Here is a 23,100-nt window from a genome sequence, read left to right as displayed (position 1 = left end):
AGCTGGAAGTGATGGGGGCACAAAGAAGGCCTTGTAGCAAGAGGAAGGTATTGTGGAAAAACATCTAATTCACACAAGTGCTTAATAATAACTCTTAGGTTCTTTCAAAAAATTCAGTGTTATTAGTTATCCAGATAATGTCTGCTTATTCCTAAGACTGAACTTCCCTGTCGGAAGCAAGCCTGACCACAGTGATCTGCAAGTTCAGGAGTTCAGGACTATATTACTGTAACACATAGGAATAAGAACAGGTAGGGCAATGTAGCCCTAACAGGTTCACTGCATGGCAGGCTTTTTGCTTAGCAACAGAAGTCAGATCTAGCATCTCACTTTGCTGTCTGTAGTAGCTTTTCATCCTGTGCAGGATGCAGGGAATTGGTAATGCTGATCCAGACCTCAGACTCGAGCAGAGTCTTCCGAAAGTCCAGGTTCTGGTGGAATCACTTTTCAGAAACTGCATGATCATCCGTGTACAGGAAGGATGAACTTAAACTGGAATGTTTGCAGAAAGGAGCTGGGAGGGTCATTAGGGAATGAAAAGCCTTTTAAGAGATTTAAATAGAGCAGCTTGTTTAGTCTAGCAAAATGAAGATTGAAGGAGAAAATGAATGCTGTTGACAAATACACTGCTGAAGAGGGGTAAACACTAGGAGGAAAAGCTATTTAGGGTGAAAGACAACACTGGTACAAGGGTACAGACTGACCTGTAATGATTTTTGTCTGGAAAAAACAAGGAAAAGTTTGCTATAAGAGTGAAATGCTGGAGTTATGACAGCAGCAGTGCAAATAAAAAGCTTAAGATGGAGTTTGACATATCTATAAAAGGGACTATATAACGTGACTAGCTGTGATGTGGGAGATTGGTCTTGATAACTGTGATCCTTAATGCAGTTTTATCTTTTTAAGACCTAGTCTCCAAACAAACATGTACTGAAATAACTCCATCCATTGCCTCTCCAGCTGCGAGCAGGACCTTCACACAGCAGCTGCATTCCATGAGAACAATGAAACGAGTCCAGGCTCCCTCACAAGCAAGAGAGACAGGGACTTGGCTTTACTACAGTTGAAATGTCTTACTTGTAGAGCTAGGGATAATCTTCAGAACTCACTGCATTCATGACTAAATATAAAAAATATTTTGCTTGATTTCCTACAGTAAGCTTTATAGGCACATAGTCACATTCAGACTTTAATGGCTTTTTACTTCTTGCTACTGATATATATAATATATATACAATTTTATATATATAATGGGGAAAGAGAGCAAATGGGGAAAAACTGTGGTCATGGCTCATTACTGTCATAAAATGATCCTGTTTTAAACTATTTTTGAGAAGCATAGGCAGGTATCTTAACTTTAATGAAGGATTCTTCACCATTTCCTTAGAGCAGCTTCTTCTAGGATACATGCTCTTAGACATCTTAGGAACTTGGAATGCTGTGTTGTATTAATAAGTAACTTGGTAAAAAGAGACTTTGCCTTTACATATGAGCAAACTTATGACTGTTCCTAGAATTTGGTGTTGTACAACACCCAGAGACTGTACATAACTGCCCACACTCTCTCAATTGCCTTGAGTTCTCATGCTATCGATGACATTTCTTCTAAAAATCTATTCAGAATTAGATCAAAAGAGTGTCTGAAGACAATCTGCCTTTTTTCTGTCCTATTGTTGCAGATAGACCCTGAGTTCCCCACAGGGCTGCAGCATTTCCATGTGCAGCAGAGAGGCCTTCCTTGGATGGCCTTGGTCTGTCTTAAAATGACTGACTCCTCTTCACAGTTATTAAGCAGAGAGTTAGAAGTAAAGCATTTGAGCCAAATCTCTTTATGATCGGGTTTAGATTTGCTTTTTTTTTTTTTCTTTTAAATTCCTCACTGCATTTTGTCTGATGAGAAGAAACTGTTCATCTAGTACAGTAAGTGCTTGCAGGCAGCCTATAAAAGTATCAGTTATTCTCTCTTTCAGCATATTCAGCTAGTGGGTAATCTTACCCAAAGATCTGAACTATTTATTTATAAAATGCAATAAAAAAATGATCTCTGGTGTAAAGCAGTTACTGTAGGGAGGATTGGGGCCAGTTGGATCTAGCACTGCAAATAAGAGAAGGGGAAAACAATCCTATAAATGGATGAGATTAAAAAGATTTGTGAGATCATCTTGAAATTCCCCCAAGATAAACATCAGGAATAAGTTACCACAGAAAACAAGTGGTGACTATCCACAATTTCAAGAGATACCTGCTTGTTTCTGAGGAATATTGAATTATATTATTCCAGAGTAGGATCCTGTCATGGTTATTTTTCAGTTCTGTGGTGTAAACCGGGCTGACTGGGAAGCTTCCAAGGCCACCTTTGTATTACTTGAAATGTAATTGGTGATTCTGTGAAGGATTTCCCAACTCAGTATTAATTTCTGCATACATCTGTTAGTCTCTACAGCAGTTGAGGGTCGATGGCCAGAAGAAGGTCTCTCAATACTTTGTTGTGGCCTTGCTGCCTGGGACTGGGAGGAGGAGGAAGGGGCCAAACCCAGAACCACTGGAGTATTATAAACTCATATAGCTTCCTACAGAGAGCTCTATTTTCTGTTTATTTTCTGACAAGCACTCAGACCTATGAGGCAATTTTAAAGTGAAAATTCTTCCTTTATTTCACAGGAACTAAACCCTGCTTCACTATCAAAATGATTTGGAGAATACTTAACAAGAAAACTTAATGGAATACCATGGACTTCACTTATCCTCAGGTCAGATCTACAGCTTTCAGATTCTTAAGCAATTTTACAGAAAAGAAATCCTAAATTTATCAAGACTAATCGGTACTGCCCAAATCCCTAATATACATGTAAATGGTTACAGCTTTATGGTTGGATTTGAGATCTCTTTGTTTCTTTTCTTCTTTATCTTGCCCAGACACTAGTGAGTAATGAACATACATGAAATCCTATTTAAAGCAACATCTTACATGGTAGAAAGAAGGAAACCCACAAAATTGTCACTTTTTTTTTTTTTTTTTTTTTTTTTCAAGGTATTCTTTTGCAGTTGAAGTGATGCACGTGTGGTTTATTCAAATGGAGTGTCTAAGCAGATTTCCCAGTGACACAGTTTTCTAACTGAGAAAAAACATTTTACACTTTGAACTCTCCTGCATCATGTGCACACTTCTAACTATAAAACCACTTTAACCGGGCAGGAAAATAAGTTCAAAAGAAAGGCAGATTTAATCAGGGAATATGTCTGAATGGAATATTCCATGAGTTTTTGAAAGACAATGATGGAGTTCAATATTTCAGATTAATGCATATCCTTTCTACTCTGACTCCATCCTGTGCAGACTTTTTGCATACACAAATGAAAAGATCTGGTTGATCTGAAAAGCTGGCATGTATCAGGTAATTAGATTAAAATAAATTATTGTTGGTAGGAAATACAATGCATATGAATAAGCAGATATAGAATGCAAACAGTGTATCTGCCTCCCTTGAATGAAGACTAATGGAAGTTTGTCTCATCAATAGATTTTCCCCTAAAAGGAAACAGTTTACAGAACCCAAAAAATAGCCATGCACAATCCCAGTTGTACATATCTCTTCCTGACAATGATCAAGTTTTTATGAGATAGTTGAAATGATATCTTAGACTCTTCCTAAAAAGGAAGAGAGAGAATTGTCCACAGAAGATTAAAAGATGTGTTAAGAAATAATGAAGAAACAGCCCAAAATGGACTGCATAGTACTTACATTTATTTGACCTTAGCACACATCTCAAAACAAGTTGAATTCAGCATCAATTTACACTTCACCTGGCTTCATAGACTGCAGTGTGGTGTACAGCATAGTACACTATTAGCTTGGCTTTTCTTTTTATGTTTGCCACAAACTTGATGAAAATAAGCAGCCTGGGAGCAGAGAAAGACCTTTGTAGTATGCCTGTATGCATCAAATGTACAAAACGCTGTATCATGAAAGGAGCTTTCTGAGCCTGAGACCTGAGGGAATCCACACAACAGGATTTCCCTCTTCTCCCAAAGACATAAAAGTTCTTAGAAACCACGATGCATTAGCAGTTCTGCTTTATTTCTATAATTGTGCATACTTATGTTTTAATATTTCCGTAAAGTTATAGATTGAGTTTTATCCCACATCAGAAAAAGATGCATTACGCAGTGGGTCAGCCACTGACTTATGTTCTTTTCTCAGTTTTGCCCACTGTCATGATGCATCTTCCAGCATGCCAAGGGCTAAACGGTTCTGATTTAACATAGTAGGGAATTTTTCGGATTGCACCTTGCAAATGCAAGTTAACAGGGGAGAGAGAGAGTAGTTAGGATTTTTTAATCAAATTCAGTTTTCATAACTGCAGGAGGAGAACTACAAATGGAAAAGTAATTTATATTTTGCTTCCTGTCATGTTATATGATAGACAGAAAGCAAAGCATGGTGGAAGCACTCATTTGAGTGACAACTTGCAAGGTGCATGGTCCAGCGCACATCCATTTTCCATTCTTGTGTTCAGTTTTCAGGAGAAGGAACTGAACATATGGCCTTGAGTTGTGCCAGGGAAGGTTTAGATTGGATACCAGAAGGAGTTTCTTCATGGGGAGGGTGGTCAAACATTGGGAACAGACTGCCCACGCAAGCGGTGGAGTCACCGTCGCCAGAAGTATTTAAGAGATGTGTGAATGTGGCACTAAGGGACATGGCTTGGTAATGGGACTTGGTAGGTCTGGCTCATGGTTGGACTTGGTGATCTGGAAGGTCTATCCCAACCTAGGTGGTTCTATGGTCGTATGATACAAGCTAGGCCTATTCTAGCTAGGTCTTCGTGTTGTTTCACTGAAGGAGCTTAGCCTCAGCGTGCACTGCACCTCCATTAGCTCAGTGCCAACACAGCCTGAATGAATGAATTGCTGAGGTAAGTGGAAAAGCCTACAGGGGGTCTAAGTTGGCATGAAGGCACAGAGACTTAGTAAGCAGCAGCACTTAGTAATCCTGCAGACAGAGGCACAGCCACACATTGGGCTTCAGCCATTACTTGTCACATGAGGTGCAGAGTGCAAGTGCACTTGCTATGACTCCTCCACTCTGATGAGATGATCTGGTAAAAGAATGCTACCCCCTATGCAGACTACTTATAGTTTTCCTCCTTTAATTCACAAACAGTAGGAAAGGAAAATATCCTTTGATTACTGCCACATCAGGGAGCAATCCACAATATTGACAGCGTAAAATATTTTTCATGATGCAGTGGTGATTAAAGATTAAAGATAGGTAGGTGTTTCATGGTGGTCTGGTCGCACCTGTTCACACTTAACTGGATGTGCACAGATTTGACCTCTCTGCTGACATGTCATGGCACAGTGAATCTCTCTTTGTTGCTGGCCATGTGTTACATTATTTCTTGAACTGTGGTGACAGCCAGGTTGTACTAAGTGCTTTGCAGACACAGGTAGGATAAGACAGTCCTTGCTCCCCAGCGCTGTTCCGAAAAGATAATAATAAGGAAACAAATAAATTAGATGCCTTGCTGACAATCCCTGAATATTAGATTTCCTGAAGTCATCGCTTGCCCTCTTTTCCAAGTAGTGTAATCATATTACCTTATGACTGATCGTATTTCAAGCTGTGAGTAAAGCCTAGATTTTGTTCTTCAAGTGCTATTTGGGAGCATTTTTTACATGGAATTTTACATGGGCGTTTAAAGCAAATGTGATTTTTGAGGCATCTATCACTAAAAAAATATGACATTTATTGAGCATACATATTTACAATACCATGTTGTATATAGTGTAGTAAAGCATCCTTAGGTCCATACAACAGTACTTAGATAAACTACCTCATGCTTTGCAGGCTAAACACTGTCCTCAGAACAAATTACCTACATTTTTTTCCTCTGAGTAGACAAAACAGACAAAAGTTGATAGAAGTACAATGTTACCTTTCTTATTCTAGAGATGGAAGACTCAGCTATGGAGAGATTAAATGATTTGCCCAAGTTCAGGCCCGCAGCTGAAGTCTGTGCTGGAGCCAAGACAGCCTAGAAGTTCACATTAGTGCTGTAGTCACAAAGGAACCTTTCCTTTTCCCTTTCCATTTTTTTTTTGTCCTTCCTATTAGGTTGATTGTCTGCCCTGGAAATGCTAGGGAAAACTCCCTTCACTGCACTAGTGCAAACGTGGCTATCAGTGTTGGAAAGCACGTCGCTTCCCGTTGGAGAAGTGGCATTCCTTAGTGTGCACGTCCTCAGTGCGGTTAGGATTTCCCCAGTTCTATCACAAGGATATAGGGCTCACTACAGAATCCTGTTTAACATAATTGTGGCTTACATTCAAAACTAATTTCATGAACCAAACACAGTGAAAGCTGTTGCAATCATGTGGATGTAGAAGGTCACCATTTACAGTCAGCTTGCTAAGTTGCTGTCTCCATCTGCATTTTTCTAGTGCGAGATAGAGTTTGGATAAAACAACAAGTGATGCGAAGCTCTTCTGAATTTGGAAAATGCTTGATAATTAAACATAAATACGTAAACCATGAATGGCAGATATGTGTAAGTTATCTGCCAGGAGAGGAAATAGAAATATCATGAGTAAGTCTATTCTCACAGTTTTTCCAAACCACCAGATATGGTTTGCTACAAATTAAGGTGGAGAAAGAGAAGCTGTCCTCAGGAATTTTTCTATCCGCATGTTCCTGTAGCAGACTGCTTTGTCAAAAAGGAATAGGTAGAAGCCCTGGGAGACACAGTTGACATCGTACAGTATCTCTCAGAAACAGAAAGTAATGGCTGGAATTCTGTTTCATATAAAGAAAATAAATAATTAGAAAACAAACACCAGTTATAGTGTTGTAAAATAGATGGCAATGATAGCTGTTTGTGACTCCAAGTGTTTAAAATTCTATCTTCTGACTCTGATATTAACACTAGACATGTGCCTAAAGAGCCGGGAGTAAACATTTTTACTCAACATGTGTTTTTTCCTTCCAGTTGCCTAACATAGAGCAGTTAGCATGGCTTTCTTGTATATTATTCTTGGTGCAAATTTGAGGTATGCACTGTATCTGTAGGCAGCTAAAGAGTAACCTAGAGCTCATGCTATATATATGAGATTTTGGTAGATTATTTTGCTGTTTTCCTGGGCACTGTTTACTAGGCTGACATATATATTATTGTTTTGAAGGAAAAAAAAAAAAAAAAAACAACAACAAACTGTTGTCTGCCTCTCCTGACTGCTTTTCATTGCTGGCCCAAGGTTGTCATCTGCCCTAGAAATCCAGCCCCTTATTTCCAGAGAAAGGCAAACAATGCTTGTCCAAAGAATGAAAAAAAAATGTTAAAAAAAAAAGGTAAAAAATAGTATTTTTTTTTTACTCAGAGTTTTGTGGAAGTATCTGAGGGTCCTGAAGGCACGTAGAGATAGTGAACTGTAGAAGTGGGCAGGAGGCAGTTGCAGAGGCTGCTAAGTGAGTTGCCCCTTAACTTCTCATCACCTGCCTAGGCTGTCTTCCCTCCTTTTTGAGACTTACATGCCTTGGATCTTCTTCAGTGTCCCGTGATGCCTGAGAGCCCTCCAAGCTCAGCTCAGCATGCTCTGACTCATGCAGGATTTCACATGGGACCTTGTGGGATCCCCACCCCTGTCCATGGGTTTGGGGCCCCCCTTCCAGCTCAGCCCAGCACCTTCAGTCCCTGCCCCAGCAATGCTGTGGGAGTGCTGGCCTCCACGTCTGCCACAGCTCCTGTGGCACCCTGACAGGACGTTCTCATAGAAGAAAGGTTCCTCAATATATAAATTTCTTAAGAAAACAAAACAAAAAGCGTAGCACAGGCTAAACGTTGCCCATCCACAAAGCTGAAGTACTAATTTCATTGTGCACAAGCTAAAAAAGATGGTCTTAAACAATGATGAAAAAAAAGAGCCTGAATAATAATAGCTAACAATATTAAAAAGTAAAACAAAGTATTAGGTGCTTTCTTGATTTCCTAGCGCTTGTAAAATGCTAACTAGAGAGAAGCAGTTAGTGATTGATCCAGCCTTACATTTGGACTCAGGAACACCCTTCAAAACACATAAAATGAAAGCATTTGTAGGAAACAGATGTACTTCATGCTCCTGTGAAAAACCAATGAATGCAAGCAGAACAGAATTAGGTCGCTGCTAATTTAATTAATTTGCCTGTAACAACTGTTAATTTCTTCCCTTAGAATAAAGTCTAGTGTGTATCTTTCTTAGCTTCCCCTTGCATCATCTGAACTTTATTTGGCCTCGTTTTGCAGGGTCCAACAGCTTTCCTGCTAGGCTTGCATCTGGGTTATTTTTATGTCACATATCAAACAGCTGCTGCAGATTCTGGTCACGACTGACATTCTCACAGAGGCAGCCATCTGAAGCGTCCCTTCTCTCACTAATTCTAGCAGGAATGAAAAAATGTTGAGCTGATATACCTTCTAGGAGTTAAGTCCTCCCGCGTTTTCCTGTAATTTGGCCTCAAACTATTCTTGCTGAGAATTTCCTGCACAAATTAGAGAATGTCCTTTCAGCCCTAACCCTGATAGCTAGCTTCCTTGTTAACACCAAGAAATGCAAAAAGGAAAAAGGGCTATGAAGGAAGGAAGTGATTCTTAAACGAAGTATTGTTTGTCACTCTTGAGACTTTTCTTTATATTTTCTCCCCTTTTCTGTCGTGTTCACATACCGTGCAGTTATTTATACCCCTTTCCCAGCAAATCCAGATGGCTCTGTTGTGTACATGCTTTGTAGTGGTATGGGGAAACAGGTGAAGCAAAGTGGAGACCTTCTGTATATGTAAGTTTGAGGAGCATGAATGCAAGCAAATGTCAATGACTGGCAAATTTTCCTAATATATAGCTTGTCAATGTGGGGAAGAAAGTAAGGCTGCTGTGGAAGCCATTAGTTTCTTGTACCTATACCATGGACTTTGGAAAAAATAAAAATAAAAAAACAAACCTTTGGACTGCATCAAACCTCTGTCTTGAGGTTTCTGGCACCCTCATCAGGCTGTTTTCCACCCTTAATTTGTGATTTGGCTTGGAGGTTTATTTTGCTTTTCAATTTCCTCTAAAGCTTTGGATTTGGTTCTCATTAGGAAGAAAATAAAATTAAAAAAAAAAAAAAAAAAAAAAGGAAAGAAAAGATCAATGTGGGCCCAACATTTGACTTGTTACCTCCCACTGACATTCTCAGCACAATACCGATCACCCCAGTTAGGTTGGCAGGGGAACTGTGATGGGTGGTTGATTTAGATGATATGGGACTTGCTGGTATGTTTGCGTACGGCATGGTGCATAGTGCACTTTGTAGGATTGTACAGATGTGGAACTCAGCTACTACTGATGCAGGAACCAACCGTATGTAGGTGGCTTGCTTTCTTCCTCTGGCACATTTAGATTACATCTTTAGGCCTTCACTGGGCTTTTTGGGGTAGTGGTCACAAAAAAAATGATGTGATATCCAAGGCAACCCCTTCCAGTCCCTTGTGCCAAGGCCCACTTGCAGGGGTATCTCAGTTTTGAGGAAACCAGAGTAACGCTCCCTTGGAAAGCCAGCTTTCCATTTAGAATTTTATCAAGGCTTCAGGAAGGCAGAACTTCTCACAAACCAGAAATCCAAGGCTTTGATCTGGCATCTGGCAACCTGTATTGTGGTGAGGGAGATGCCGGATCAGATTACACAGAGCACTGTTTTACCATGTCAGGCCAGAAGCTGGGCACATTTTTGACTTTGTCTCTCTGAAAGCTTTCTGTGTAAGACTGAGCAGATGTGAAAAATTCAGGGATTCAGCTTTAGAAGGCAATGGCAAAAATGCTTTCAGAAAGATGAAGTTGACGTTGCCAGAGTAAAAAGCCTGTTTTTACTTGAGCAAAGGCTCCTCCACAACACAGTGGTTCTTTCTGCCTGGAGTGATGATAATTTAACTCAGACCACCCACCCTCATAGCAAGGGCTAAGGATTTACAAATTTAGAAGAGCAATCACATAGAAAGGATGATACAAACTGAAAACTCCTGAAATAGCGAGACATCTTTCAGGAGACAGGAAATCAAGTATAAAAAAATGACAAAGCAAAAATAACACAACTGCAGCAGCAGCTGTAAGAATCTGTTTCTGCTTTCCAGAAAAACTTGGAGGAGTCCTGCAAGATACTGACTTCAATTCAGCAAATGGTTTGTTCTGCTCATGACAGCTGAAGCTGGTCTACATAGAAAATGCCTAATTACCTATTTCCAAATTACCTATTACCCAAATTTCCCCTATGCTAATGACTGACAAGTTTTTCCAATGAAAGTTTTGGTTTAAATTCTCATTAGGTCCTAATCCCCAGATCCAATTAGAAACAAGTGGCCAAGCAGATCCTTGAACCTGCTTTCTAAAACACAAAACCCACTATAGTCACGGAAGCACCTTCTTTGTACCATGAATGCACTGGAAAATTGATGCAGGCTTATACACAGAGAATGTGTCAAAAATTAAAAAATATCTTAAAAATAAGCACAGCTCTTAGGCATTGTACATCTCAGTTCCTCGTTTACATGCATAACATGGGAAACAGCACATCTCATCAATACACGCTAATACAACTGCTTGACCAGAAGCAGGAATAGTTACTGTCATGGGCAAAATTGTTCCTAAAACACATGGAAGTAATGGAATTAGTTGACCTTGACTCCCTAGAAATTTTGATGATGAAGATAATATATACTAAGTCTTCCATGACTTAAGTGCTCTGATCAGAACATAGAGACGTGATGTGGTTATTGACCCAAGAGCGGTTTACAAACTGTATCAGGATTTTTACCTGAAGGCTTCACTGAAAGCTGCAGGAACTATGCCATTAACTTCACTGTGCCGAAGTGATACCCAAGTATTCCTCTTTGCTTTCCTGTTACTTAACAAAAAAATCCACGTATATCCCAGAAGGTCCTACCTGCATGGAGTTTGCCCTTACAACCCCAGGAAGTATACTGGATTGCAGACGTCAAATTAATTAAGATGGTATCTCAATCTGATCTGCCCCTTGAACCCGCAGTTTCGCAACTCTAATGCAGTCTGTTTTGTTATAGCAGAAACAGAAAATGTATTTTGGTGAGGCTATGTACTGAATCACAAAGACATAGCGATTTAATTTTTTTATTGTATTGCACAAGGTATCTATGCAATCCATGTACTGTATTAAAGGATCCACATTTCCCAAAACATCGGCTGTTGCAGCACACATCACAAGCATTGTGAATAACCAGTGCCTTCTTGAAAAGTTAAAATAACCGGTTGCAAGTTTAAGCATGTGTGGCAATAAATGAAGAAAAAAAGCAAGGAATATCAATACATATTTCTTTTCAAACACACAAATATACAATTTTCAGAAGAGCACCAATAATGTCAAGCAACTATTTTGATGAGATACTGTATGTGTAGGCTCTGCAGTAAAAAGCCAAGATACACACAAAAAAATATATTTCAACTTTTAAAATAATTTAACCATAATATCTTGCATGTGTCACCTGTTTACATCATTTCATATACAATATCAGGCCCAAAGCCTCAACTTGTGTAAATTTGTGCATACTCATTTAAAACAGCCAAGACTCTGGAGCAGGTGTTCAAGCTGAAAAAAAGCCTTCAAGTTGTTCACATCTGAATATAGAGCGGTAGTATAAGGCTGCAGAAATAGTTACTGTGAAGGTATAACAGAAATGGTACTAGGAAAAAACAAACAAACAAACAATCAAGACCCCACACACAAGGTTCTACAAAGAGGCCTACGTGTAACATGGTGTTGTAATAATTTATAACAGTGAATAATACCAATCTCCTTTCTGACACTTACAGAGTCTCATATATTCAGAAGCCGGTAGAAGTGAACTAACCAAATGTCACAATCAGTATCATCCTCAAACTCTGTTTCGTAAGTTTCTGATCATTATACTGGTACTTAAAAACATTTTATGTTTGCTGAAAACTGTTATTAAAATTTACCTTCCTGATGTGAGAATTTAGTGTAATAAAAATCATGAAAAACAATAGGTAAAAAAATAGTACTTTATGAATATTTTTAGAAAACCCGTCAAACAACTGCAAATACAGCTGATTTTTAAGCGTCTCTTGAATGGTGTTTTTTGTTGTTGTTGGTTTTGTTTAAGTGAATCACTTACAAGAAAGCAAGGAGTACCAGTTCTAAGATTTATTCTTGTCCATTACATTGAGGACCTCATCCAAAAGTGAAGGTCCCAAGTCAAGTTGTAATGAGAGAAGAGAGCCTGCAAGATCTGAAAGGGATTCTTCTGACTTTGTCTTGGTTAGTTCACATGAATGTTGACTGTCATCAAATAAATCAACTGTTTGCCAATCAGTGCATCGTTCAGAAAAGCTGGATGAGTGACTGTCTCTACCGTTAGAAAAATGTGATGAAGAACCATTTTGCTCCCATAAGTCATCTTTGTATGATTCTCCATCCTCCATCTGTTTACTTTTCTCCTGCAACTTTTCTTCAATTACTGGCTCACAGCTAAGCCTTGGATTTCTTGATGATTTGATGGATTCTTGTTTTGAATTAAATGTCACTGGTGACAGTAAGGGCAACGTAAGAGCTTGAGAACCCCCAATGGCAGGAAGGGAAATAGCATTTTTGAGCACTGGTGATGGAGTTTCTGTAAACATGGATTCAGAAGTGCTGTTTGCCCTTAAGAATTCATTGTGGCCATCAGATTGGCTAACTCTAGTTTCTCCTTCATTTCCAGGCAGTAGCTCATAGTTGCCCTGCAAAAAGGAGATGTCTCCAAAAACATCGTGCTGTCCTTCTTTTCCAATGTGTATGGTGTGACGAAAATCTCCAAGTGGCGGACTGATCATATCCGGAGACAAGATATCCCTTAGTTTGAATTTCTTCCCTTTCTTATTGTTAGCGGCTTTCAAGTAGATGGGTGTCTTGGCTGGCATCTTGCTTGTAGATACTGAGAGGGTGAGTTACCAAAATAAAAAAAGATGCAGAGGAGAGGAAGATGAAGGAGAAGCCTCTTACAAAGTCACTTCTCAGGAGACCTTCAGCATTACCTATGTTACACTGTCATCTTGTACCACTCTCGCACATCAAGTCCTTTCCTCCCGAGGCAGAGAACTACAGGGTATGTGAAGGTGAATGGCTCCCACTGCAGAGCTTTCCAAGGTGGAGCATAAGTTCCAGGTCAGTTAGCAACCAAATGTCTTGCTACTTCCAGAACTTAAGAAAACCTGCATGGGATACAAAATCATGTTATTAATTTTTTATGGTTCATTTGGTCCTGTTTTTACAAAAAAAAAAAATATATATATATATATAAAAAAATAGTAATGGTCCTGACAGTTCCAGCCTGCAGATTAGCTTTATGATGTTGCTTCCCTTCATTAGGCAGGATAAAAGGGTTTGGATTAACAAAGACTAGCTAACCTTTCTCTGACTTCATAGCTTGTTTTGAAGTCAGAGTTTCTTAGACACGGTTGCTGAGCACAGTTCATTTGATAAACATCACTATCTGAATCTTTCTCCTTATTCTGGCAATCAGAATGTTGTTCTTCAAGAGCACATGCAGAAACAAAACTATACTATTCAACAGCATTAAGATTTTGGTAGACCCAGGAAGACTGACTAAATTATTCAGGCAATCTTTTTTGAAATACAGGAGACCACCTTGGATTTGAGAACATCAGATATCCTCATTTAGTGCTGGAATGCACCATCAAAAATAACATTTCTGATCAATGTGCCCATTTAAAAGGACAACTTTAGGCATCTGAAGAAAGTATCGGGCCAGGTCTCTACATAGAAATATCCAAACATAGGTGTTTTAGAAGAGACCAATTCTTGTGACTGTAGTGTTTAAACTACAGGAATCCTTCACAACAATTAGCAGCTCATGTACTATGAAAGCCATGAGGCCATGGGCACTTGGAGTTGCTCTGTGCAACCAAATGAAACCACATTTTAAAACCAAGTCTTCCAAGTAGAATGTGGTCTCTAAAAAGTCTGATAAGCAGTCCACAAGGGCTAACAGGCTAGTGAGTCAACAAGTTACAGAAAAATACTCTCTATTAATGCTTTAATGATGTGTTTCATTCTAATAACCAGTTCCTGTTTCCTGAGCAATCTCGGAATAAAAGCATTTTTATCGTGGGCATCTTTGTAACTTCCCCTATTCAATCCATGGAGCAGAGCATCACAGGTCATTCCTGAATTATTCATACCAGAATACTCAGTCCCAAATCCCTCACATTGTCCTTTTCCATGCTCACTCCGTAACCGAGCTGGCAGTTTTTGCACAGAAAACTGGCTGTGTGCTATACACCAAGGAAAGCTGTCTGTACTTTGGCTTCCTTTATTCCTTGATCAAATTAAGCTCAGCAAGAATCATCAGTTTTAAAGCTTTGTACTGGCTATACAGCCAGATTGCCAAGAAGTATTTAAGCATTTTCACAAATCCTTTAACCTGAATAATTAGTTTCTTCAGTGGGGTGCTTAACTGTGTGTCACAAGGGGAGCTGGGAATCTAGCCAGGTCAGCATTTTAGTTTTTGATTCCCACAAGATATCTACTGCACTTCAGATATTACTGAAAAACACTCCCCACAAAAGTACAACAGCTATAACTGCCATACAAAAAAAGCTCAATGTTCTATAGATTAAGACAACATTTTATACTTTTAAGCTCAATTTTGAAACTACAATTGCTTTCATTTCCTATGCAGCTTCCTTTTACACAGCAAAATGGTAACTTGTTAGGATCTACAGAACGCTAGGAGATTCCCATTACAGATCAAAAGTTCATTGACTTAACTCCCTTTTGTATCTTACAATACTAAAATGAAGATCTCTGCTTGTGCCACACATTGGGGGAATAGAACTGATTAGACAACTCTGTTACCTTTCAGATGAAAATGAGTAATAATAATATCACTGCATTATTTTGTGTCTCCCCCCACCCCAATTGTCATTCTAAACATACAACCCATTTAGCTAAACACAATATCCTCAACTCAACAATTGTATTCTTGGCAAACAAAGCTGAATGGTGAGGTTGCTTTATGTTTAGCCAGAGAAATCAGCTCTCTCTCACTCCCCAGGAGTAACAGAGAATTTCCTCTAGTCCTAATCCCCCATTCTTTCAGATTTTTTTAATCCATGGAACGCATGGCAATGTAGTGCTCCTGTGGTTGAAAATCAAGCCTAATGGCCCCTAGTTTAAAAATGGAAGACCAATTCTTAGGTCTTTCAAAGCTTCCACCAGTTTGGATCTTTATCCAAATGGATAGATCCATGATGGATCTTTATCCATCACCAAACTCCACAAGTTTTCAAACAAACCCTAAGAACACAATGAAACGTCAAGAAATATTTAAATTAACTGTAAAACAACTATTATAAATAATTCATTTTAATACACAGGAGAGTATTGTTTGTTATTTAACTCATACCTTGGGGAAAAAACGCAACAGAACCCCAAAACAAAACAAAAAAAAACTGAAATAGAGCAAACTTTTGGGCATCCAGTAGCCTTTAGTTCTTGCACTATGAGGGAGCCCCAGTAAGGGGCAGTGTAAAACCACACTGCTTCAGAGGATGCTGCAAGAGACTCCTGTGCCAGGAATTATAATTCTAACCCCTCTCTATACTGCAGTCCCTGCACTTGTGAAGGCCTTGCCATCCATTTGGGGAGTGCCAAAAAAAGTTTTGCATATGAAGAGGAGAACGTTCAAAATCTATCTTATGCTTACTGCAAAGCATCATTTGGTCTACTGAAAGCAAAGGCTACCCTCGCTGCAAACTTCACTAGCCACCACACTGAAAAACCCAAGATTACAATTGGTAAATAGAAGGTAAGGGCTCCCTTCTCAACAGAGGGTCTTTCATCATACAGCATAACGTAGGCTTCAGAGCAACTGTGCTGCCTTTCTGCATACCTATCCTCTTTGTCAGCTACTGCCCAAAGCGGTACAGATTTTAAGCCACTCTGAACAGCTGAAATGCATCATCAATCTGGAAATACCCAGCTTAAAATACTGTTGTCACTCATATTTCCTTTATGATTAGATAAGGAAGAACCAATGTCAGTATTTATAATTAAATAAGGAAGAACCCATATCAGTATTTAACATGTGGTTTAAAAAAAAGTAGTCTTTGGGAAGAAAAAGTTAAAAATCAGACTTTGGCAAATGAAGAAAGGCTTAAAGAGACCAAGCATCCAACCCAACTCCTGAAAAACTAAAAATCAGTCCACAAATTTTCACAAGAACCTCACACACTTCCTGCATTCAACAAGGTTTAATGAAATCACCTGTACATGCTGGTTTGGAGAAAAGCCAGAACATGCTCCAATCTCAATACCAGGCTGCACAGTAAAGTTGCACCTTCTTCTGATCCAGCTGCTTTAGGAAAGCCTGTTTTTGACTAAATTCATCTCAGAAACTAAATGACTGCTTAGCCAATCTTAAAAGCTGAATGAGAAGTTACCAGAAAACCAGATGAATAACCAAAGAGCTCCAGTCCCTGACTGACAGTCTACAGTGGAAGGCCTTCACTTAAGAGGATAATGTGAGAAGATTTTTCTTCCAGTTTAGGGAAAAAAACAAGATCTGAGCATGAGCTAAGACAGAAACTCCAGCCCAGTGAAAATTAGTTTTAGTCTGGCTGCAGCTCAGGCTCTTTTTCATTCCTATCACTTCACACTCTCATATAAGTGTTTTGCTTAGTAACAAAGGCTAATGTTTCCAGAGGCACTTCTCAATCTGCCTCATGAACCTTCTGTCCACTCTGCAATCATCACCTTCCACACAGCTCAAAGTTTTCAATGGATGCCTCAGTTTATTCGACAGACTATCAGCAAGTATCTCAACAGCTAAGCTTTCAAAGCCAGAGACAAATAAAGGTCAGGGTACAAAATTTTATTTGTGCACAAATCCCAAGATCCTTAAGCAGTGTCTCAGGCAAAGAAATGATAGGAAAAAAATCCTCTTTCCACAGAGCAGGACCAGAAGCATGTGTGTTCTCTTGGAAGACTATGGGCTTTCTACAGGACAATCCCTTGCAAGTATTCTGCCTTATGCATCACTGGTTAAAAACATTCAAACTTCACAGGAACCCATTTCCAGCACATCATAAAAAAGCGGTAAATGATCTTGTAGAGCAAGTCACTAGGAGAAAAGATGATCTGCTTATTATTTACATATCCAAATAAGACAACAATAACACAGCAAAAGACAGAGAAAGACTATGCAATGAACTGGTGAAACTTTTCTACTCAACAAAATATCTGCAAGTATAACCAGGCTTTAGGGGCTCATTTTGGATTTCAGCTACCAGTAGCCATCACCAGCACAAACTGTTGAGAGCCTCCTGGCAATGCTGATACTTCCAATATGCCTGAAATGATATCAGTGCAAACCACATTTTTTTTTAAACAGAGGCTTGAACTCATGCAGTCACAATTCTGAACGTGAGTAAAACCAACTCCCAGTATAACTAAGTCTTCAGATATAAGAAAAGCAACAGATCGTGCACAAGAGAACCTTACCTTTCATGTTCCTACAGACTTGGGTATTTGTGCCAACTGGCAGCCTCTTCAAGCGAGGCCACAAGTCCATCTACTTCCAGACCAGGCCACCAGCGAGCCTTTGCTTATACAGCCACCACTTTCTGAGTAGCTTTAACCAAATCAGGTGGTAACACTTCCCCTACAGATTGTTCATCTAAGGCTGCCTTGTTTATTAGAGGCCCAGCCTTTCAATTCATCTGTATTAAAGCCATCCTCCCTGATTGGATTAAAAGCCATCACCCCTTTGTTTCTCCCTCCTTCAAAGAATTTGCGCCTTTCTGATTAAAGCTACAGATTTAATTACCCTATAAAAACAATGAGGCTAATCACCCTTCAGTACAACTAATCTTCTCAAACTGTACTCACCCTAGTTTCCAAGATCAAATCTAACCTATTTTATCTCATCTTCACATACACATTTTAGAAACTGAGGGGAAAAGAACAGTTCTGTGCAGACCTATAGACATACAGGTTAACAGGGGATCCCCTGTGCAGTTCATTCATTTCTCCATCCTCCTGCAAAGGCCTTCTGCTAGTCCCGGAAGATGTTTGTCCACCGTCCTCTTAAAAATCCCTACAAGTGCAGACCGCCCACATTAATTTACTCTACACAGGCTAGCCCTCAGGGAAAATGCACCTACAGTCTTCCCTGCTCTAATTTGTGCCCTAAATACATTTCATTCTTTTATGTTCTGCAACTCCTTTCAGCCTTGTTTTCTACAGGCTAAACACCACAAATATTTCAATGTTCCAACACGGGTCATGTTTTATGGAGCTGAGATAGCTTTCCCTAGGACTCATTTTATGCTCTTCTTCCCTTGGAAGGGCAGCACGTTCAACGTGCCCAAAAGTAGACCAATGTTCAAGCTGAGATTTCAATTTCTCTCTTAACAGAGTGTCTGCATTTTTTTATTTTTTTATTTTTTTTTCACCATCACAACACTGTTGGCTTATGTTTAGTTTGTGGTCCACTAAAGACCTAGCTCCTTTAGTGAAGAGCTGTTGCCTAGCCAGTTATTCTACATCTCGTTCATGACTACTGCCACTGCAGCAAAGCCTTTGTATGCCCTGCACTGCATTCTATTAATTGCCAACATTTTAAATTGGCAGGATTGTTTTGAATTTTAATCTTGGCCTCTTCAGCATGTGGGTTTAACATCACCTACAGATATAATAAGCATACATTCAAATCGTTCATGAAAACACTGTGTTGCAACATAGATGGAAGATAGTCAAAGACAGTCCTAGAGTTCCACCTGGTACGTCTTTCCAGATTAGTGGTGGTTCAATAATCCAAATTACTACTACTTGAAGTAGCTTGAATTTTTGAAACAAATGTCTCCTCAGGTGTAAGTGAAGAGGGTGGGGCGGGTGAGGAAATGTGAATGTGCTCCATAATACAGATCTCCTAATGAATGTCAAGGAAGGCTTGGAAAACTTCAGCTATAAAAATAAAAAAAGCAGAGGAATTTATTATCAGCCATATTTCCTTCTCACTTCCCCTTTCAAAGGGAACAAAATCACATGAGTATACATTTTCATCTCCCTTTCTGTAAACACTTTTCCCCATGTACATTGTAAAAATAAATAATACACTCGCCATGAGCAGTCCACCTGAAGAGGTATGGATTGTAATGTAATGGAAACACAGAGGGGGCAGACTGCATACAATGTCTTTTCCTCCAGGTATCTTTCTTTTCTCCTGTGTCATCCCCCACCCCATCTTTATGAATGAAAAAAAATAAGTTCCTGACATTTCAGTTGTGAAAACAAACAGCTGTACCAGCACAGCTAGAAGGGGCTGCTGAAGTCACCTAATTTGGGGCTGTTCTGTAATTTAAGTAACTGGCCCCAATCTCCAGTTATTATTTTGCTGTATATGAGTCTGAGATTACAAAGGCCCTTTATCAACCAGTAACCTTCACCCCTGTTAGGGTACTTGAATATTAACCAAGTCATTTCTCAGTAGTTTTTTTTGATCAAAGTGAGCAGGGGGAATTCCTCATGTGGTGATAGTGGGGGAGTAATTTTAAGCCTTGAAGTATTGCACATGCTCTCCTTTGAACCCTCTCCAATCTTCCAACATCCTTTTCAGATCAGATCAGAATTGGTGACAACATTCTGGTATCATTCTCCCTAACAGCATATACTGAGATAAAAATCACTTCTTCCTTCCCATCATTGCTCCTTGTTTATAAACAAGATCATATTTCTGCTTTTATCCTCACCATCTTACAATAGTTTTTCTGTATTTACAGGCTGTTTGATGTAGCGTTTTATCGCCAACCCTTTAAGAGCACTTGTGCTAGTATAACAAAGAACAGTTCTCCAAGCAGAATAATCTATATTAGCAGAGCTAACAATTTGTTATGCATATACTCATCTAATCAACACATTTTACAGCACAGCCAATGGCAATGCTCATATTACATGATTTGTCCAGTATGGCTCTACTCTTCAGAAAAAAAAACAAACCTACAACTTCCCAAGCTATTGTTCTCCAAGAAATAAGCTGGATTTATGTGCTTTAGGATAAAATGCAAGGCCATACTTCAGAAAGAAAACATTTTATTTGAGTGTGCCCAAGCATCTTGCTCATCACTATACTTCCTCCACCTCCATCACCTGCACATTTGTACCACAACAATTTTACATTTATTTGCAGGCTACTCTTGGAAACACAATAAAGCCCAGTGCTGTATAAAAAGATCTTTGCATCATTTCAATAGAAATACATTCCTCTTTGATGCCAACGTCCTTCTGACATTTACGCTGAGATTCTCAATGCGTTTAATGCATGTTTTGTTGACATTACAGAGGAGTAATGTTTTAAAAATTTGGCTGTGAGGCAATATTAAATCAAATACCTTATACAGTCTGTTTTTGCAGTTGGGTTTCTGACCACTCATTTGAATGTTTTAAATAATACCCAGGTTTTTTCACTATTTTTTTTTTTAAAAAAAAACTTTCCAACAAGCTTTACCCCCAGCCTTCTTTTAACTTGGCAACACTTGCATCTTTTCTAGAACAATAGAAGTCTTTTGTGTTTTCTTCACCAGAGACAGGCATTTAATGAGCTCACTGTATTCTGTTGTTCAGCTCCATGGACTGAAGCAGGTCTCTCTGTATTGTCCCCTTAGCTTTGCCAGCTGGTACAATCATATATACAGATTTAATACCATATAATTGATTTCATCATTGGCTTTCAAAAACTGGACAAGTGCAAGACCACGCAGATCTAGACAGGTACACATCAGTACCTTAACTCGCACAGCCTGTGAAGGTGAGGTTGTGCTAAATCAGCCAGATTGTGCACTGAAGCACTGGCTCATTTCATCCTACAAAGCCAGCACACTAGATGAGCAAACAGCTGGGGATGACCAACTCGTACACCACAGGATGAAGAAGCTTAAAAACTTGTCCATCAGTTCTCTTAGGATTATGAAACCCCATGGTGAAATGGGATAGAAAACAAACAAATAAACAAGAAAAACCCACAGATAAAAAAGCAAAAAGCAACCCACCCCTACAACCCAAGTCAAAATGACAATTAAAAGATTGGGTAACTGATCTAGCCAAATCTCACCTGCAAAGGGAGAGTCTTGAGCCAGATCAGCTCCCTGATGCAGCTTGAGACGTGCTCAGGTAAGTGCTGGCATTGCCACGCAGGAGAATTATTAGGGAAGGTGGACTGAGGCCGGCAGGACTGCCCCTTCTGAGGTCAGCCAGCGTCGGTATCAGTATAAGGATTATGAATCCACACCCTTTCTAATTTTAAGCGGGTTACAGGGATAGCTTTCTCTTTTAACACAGAGGGTGTAGTTCCCCAGCCAAGCTCTGCTCTCTGAGCTGGTTTAAGAAGTTCCCCCTTGATTCCCCACTCCTCGCTGTTGTTCCCAGTTCTGCACTGTGGTTCCTCGTACTCTCAGCTTTAGGCAGACCTGCAAGTGACACTGCGAACTGGTCATGGCAGCAGTTCTCCCTACTGACTCTGTTTACGGCAAGGGCTTACAAACAGCTGCAGCATGACCGCTGGTAACGCTTCCAGAGAGAGTTGAAGCCCAATATAACTGTTGCTGTCAGAAAGGCATTCTCCCCTTCCCCCCCTTCTGTGCACACTCACTTGACCCCCCCGCTCCTAAGCCAGTTCAGCACACTGAACTGGGTGAAAACTAACTAGGAAAAGGGTTTAAGGTCACATGGCTAGGAGCGGGACTGCTACTTTCAGCTGCAGCAAGTTGTTTGAGCAGCTCAGAGCACAGAGTTCTGGCAGAAGGGATGGGCAATTCTTAACTCTTCTGCAAGATAAAATTTCCATGAAATTGCTTCCAGATTTTATTCACTTCTAATGCAAAAATGGCTTGCTAGCTTCACTAGCTTCTGGCTTAGGGTTCCCAAGGTGGTATCATCTCAAAATGAAGTTTTTTTCCAGCAATAATCAAGAGTTTATTATCACTATTTTTTAAAAAGGTCCCTATTTTACTATTTCATTAACTAGCAGCTCCTGACAAAAGACAACCTAAAATAAAAGCATCTTGCAAGATCCCACTCAAACTCCAACCCTTAATCCACCTCTCCTCCAATTCTCAAATACCCTTCATCTCCAAGTCAAATTATCATCTCCTTGAAACACACAAGTGACATAGGCATATTATAATCACCAGTTCTGCTATTATTGAGTTCTCAAAGTGTTTCACGTGAAATAAGTATCTACCATCTTGAACTGGCTGATAAACTAGTTTAAACTAAATTTGAAGGCTAGAGAACCCTCAATATGCAAAGGCTAATGATGAGGTAGAGGTACAGAGCTACAGAAAAATATAAATTTCACAGGCCTTGTTTGTTTTATCGCACAGAGAAGGATGAATCCTCTGCTCTGCTGCACTTCTTAGGCCTCCTCCAGAGAGCTGTATGGTCATCAAGATGAGATCAAAGAGCTTGGGGCTGGAGTAGATGGAAGGAAGGAAATTTGTCAGTGAATTAATTGCAAAGATCTTTTGTGATCTTTAATCACTGAACTTCTTTTTTTTGGTCCACCTCATGCCCTCTTTAAGGACTGGGGGAAAAATCATGGAGTAAATAGGACTTTTAAAAACTGATTATCCATATGCAATTTTAAGTAGATTGTTAACACAACTGAAGTGTTTTACCATTCTTATATGAAACAAAAGGAAAAACATGAAAATTACATCTTCACAGTGAGTTTAAGCTATGCTCCTAACAATACAGCTCCTCTACTTGAAGGTACCACGTCAGCCGAGGTAGGACTCTGGCAGAGGAAGTTACAGCCGAAGGACGTGTAATATTCCAGCTCTGCTCTGCAGCTTGTCAGTGACACCTGCAGCTTGCCCCAGCTGACAGGGCTGCATCACGCTGCACGGCAGTTTGGTGCTCCCCACTTCCTCCTGCCATCTCTTCTTGACAGGCGCTCAGTTCTGTCAACTTGCATTGCTTATACTGTATTGATCAGGCTTGGGGGGGGGGGGGGGGGGGGGGGGGGGGGGGGGGGGGGGGGGGGG

At 39.7% G+C, this 23,100-nt stretch overlaps 1 protein-coding gene across 2 annotated transcripts in view; it reads right to left on the bottom strand.

Annotated features, from left to right (window-relative positions):
• Positions 1–11,135: 11,135 nt before the first annotated feature.
• The window catches only part of CDC42EP3 (CDC42 effector protein 3), a 27,521-nt gene continuing 15,556 nt past the window's right edge, over positions 11,136–23,100 (bottom strand). The window contains exons 1-2 of one of the 2 annotated variants that reach the window (XM_035322143.1): positions 21,168–21,314; positions 11,136–13,248 (exon numbers count right to left, since the gene is read on the bottom strand). In XM_035322143.1, coding sequence (XP_035178034.1) covers positions 12,196–12,957 — 762 coding nt within the window. In that variant the 5' untranslated portion in view covers positions 12,958–13,248; positions 21,168–21,314 and the 3' untranslated portion in view covers positions 11,136–12,195. Of the gene's footprint in view, positions 13,249–21,167; positions 21,315–23,100 lie in introns of those variants that run through there. The other variant, XM_035322142.1, reaches the window with a different exon arrangement.

The sequence above is a fragment of the Oxyura jamaicensis genome, chromosome 3, assembly GCF_011077185.1.
Source record: "Oxyura jamaicensis isolate SHBP4307 breed ruddy duck chromosome 3, BPBGC_Ojam_1.0, whole genome shotgun sequence".
NCBI lineage: Eukaryota > Metazoa > Chordata > Aves > Anseriformes > Anatidae > Oxyura > Oxyura jamaicensis.
Note: the sequence above shows the minus strand (reverse complement) of the source record. Positions and strands in the feature narration are given on the sequence as shown.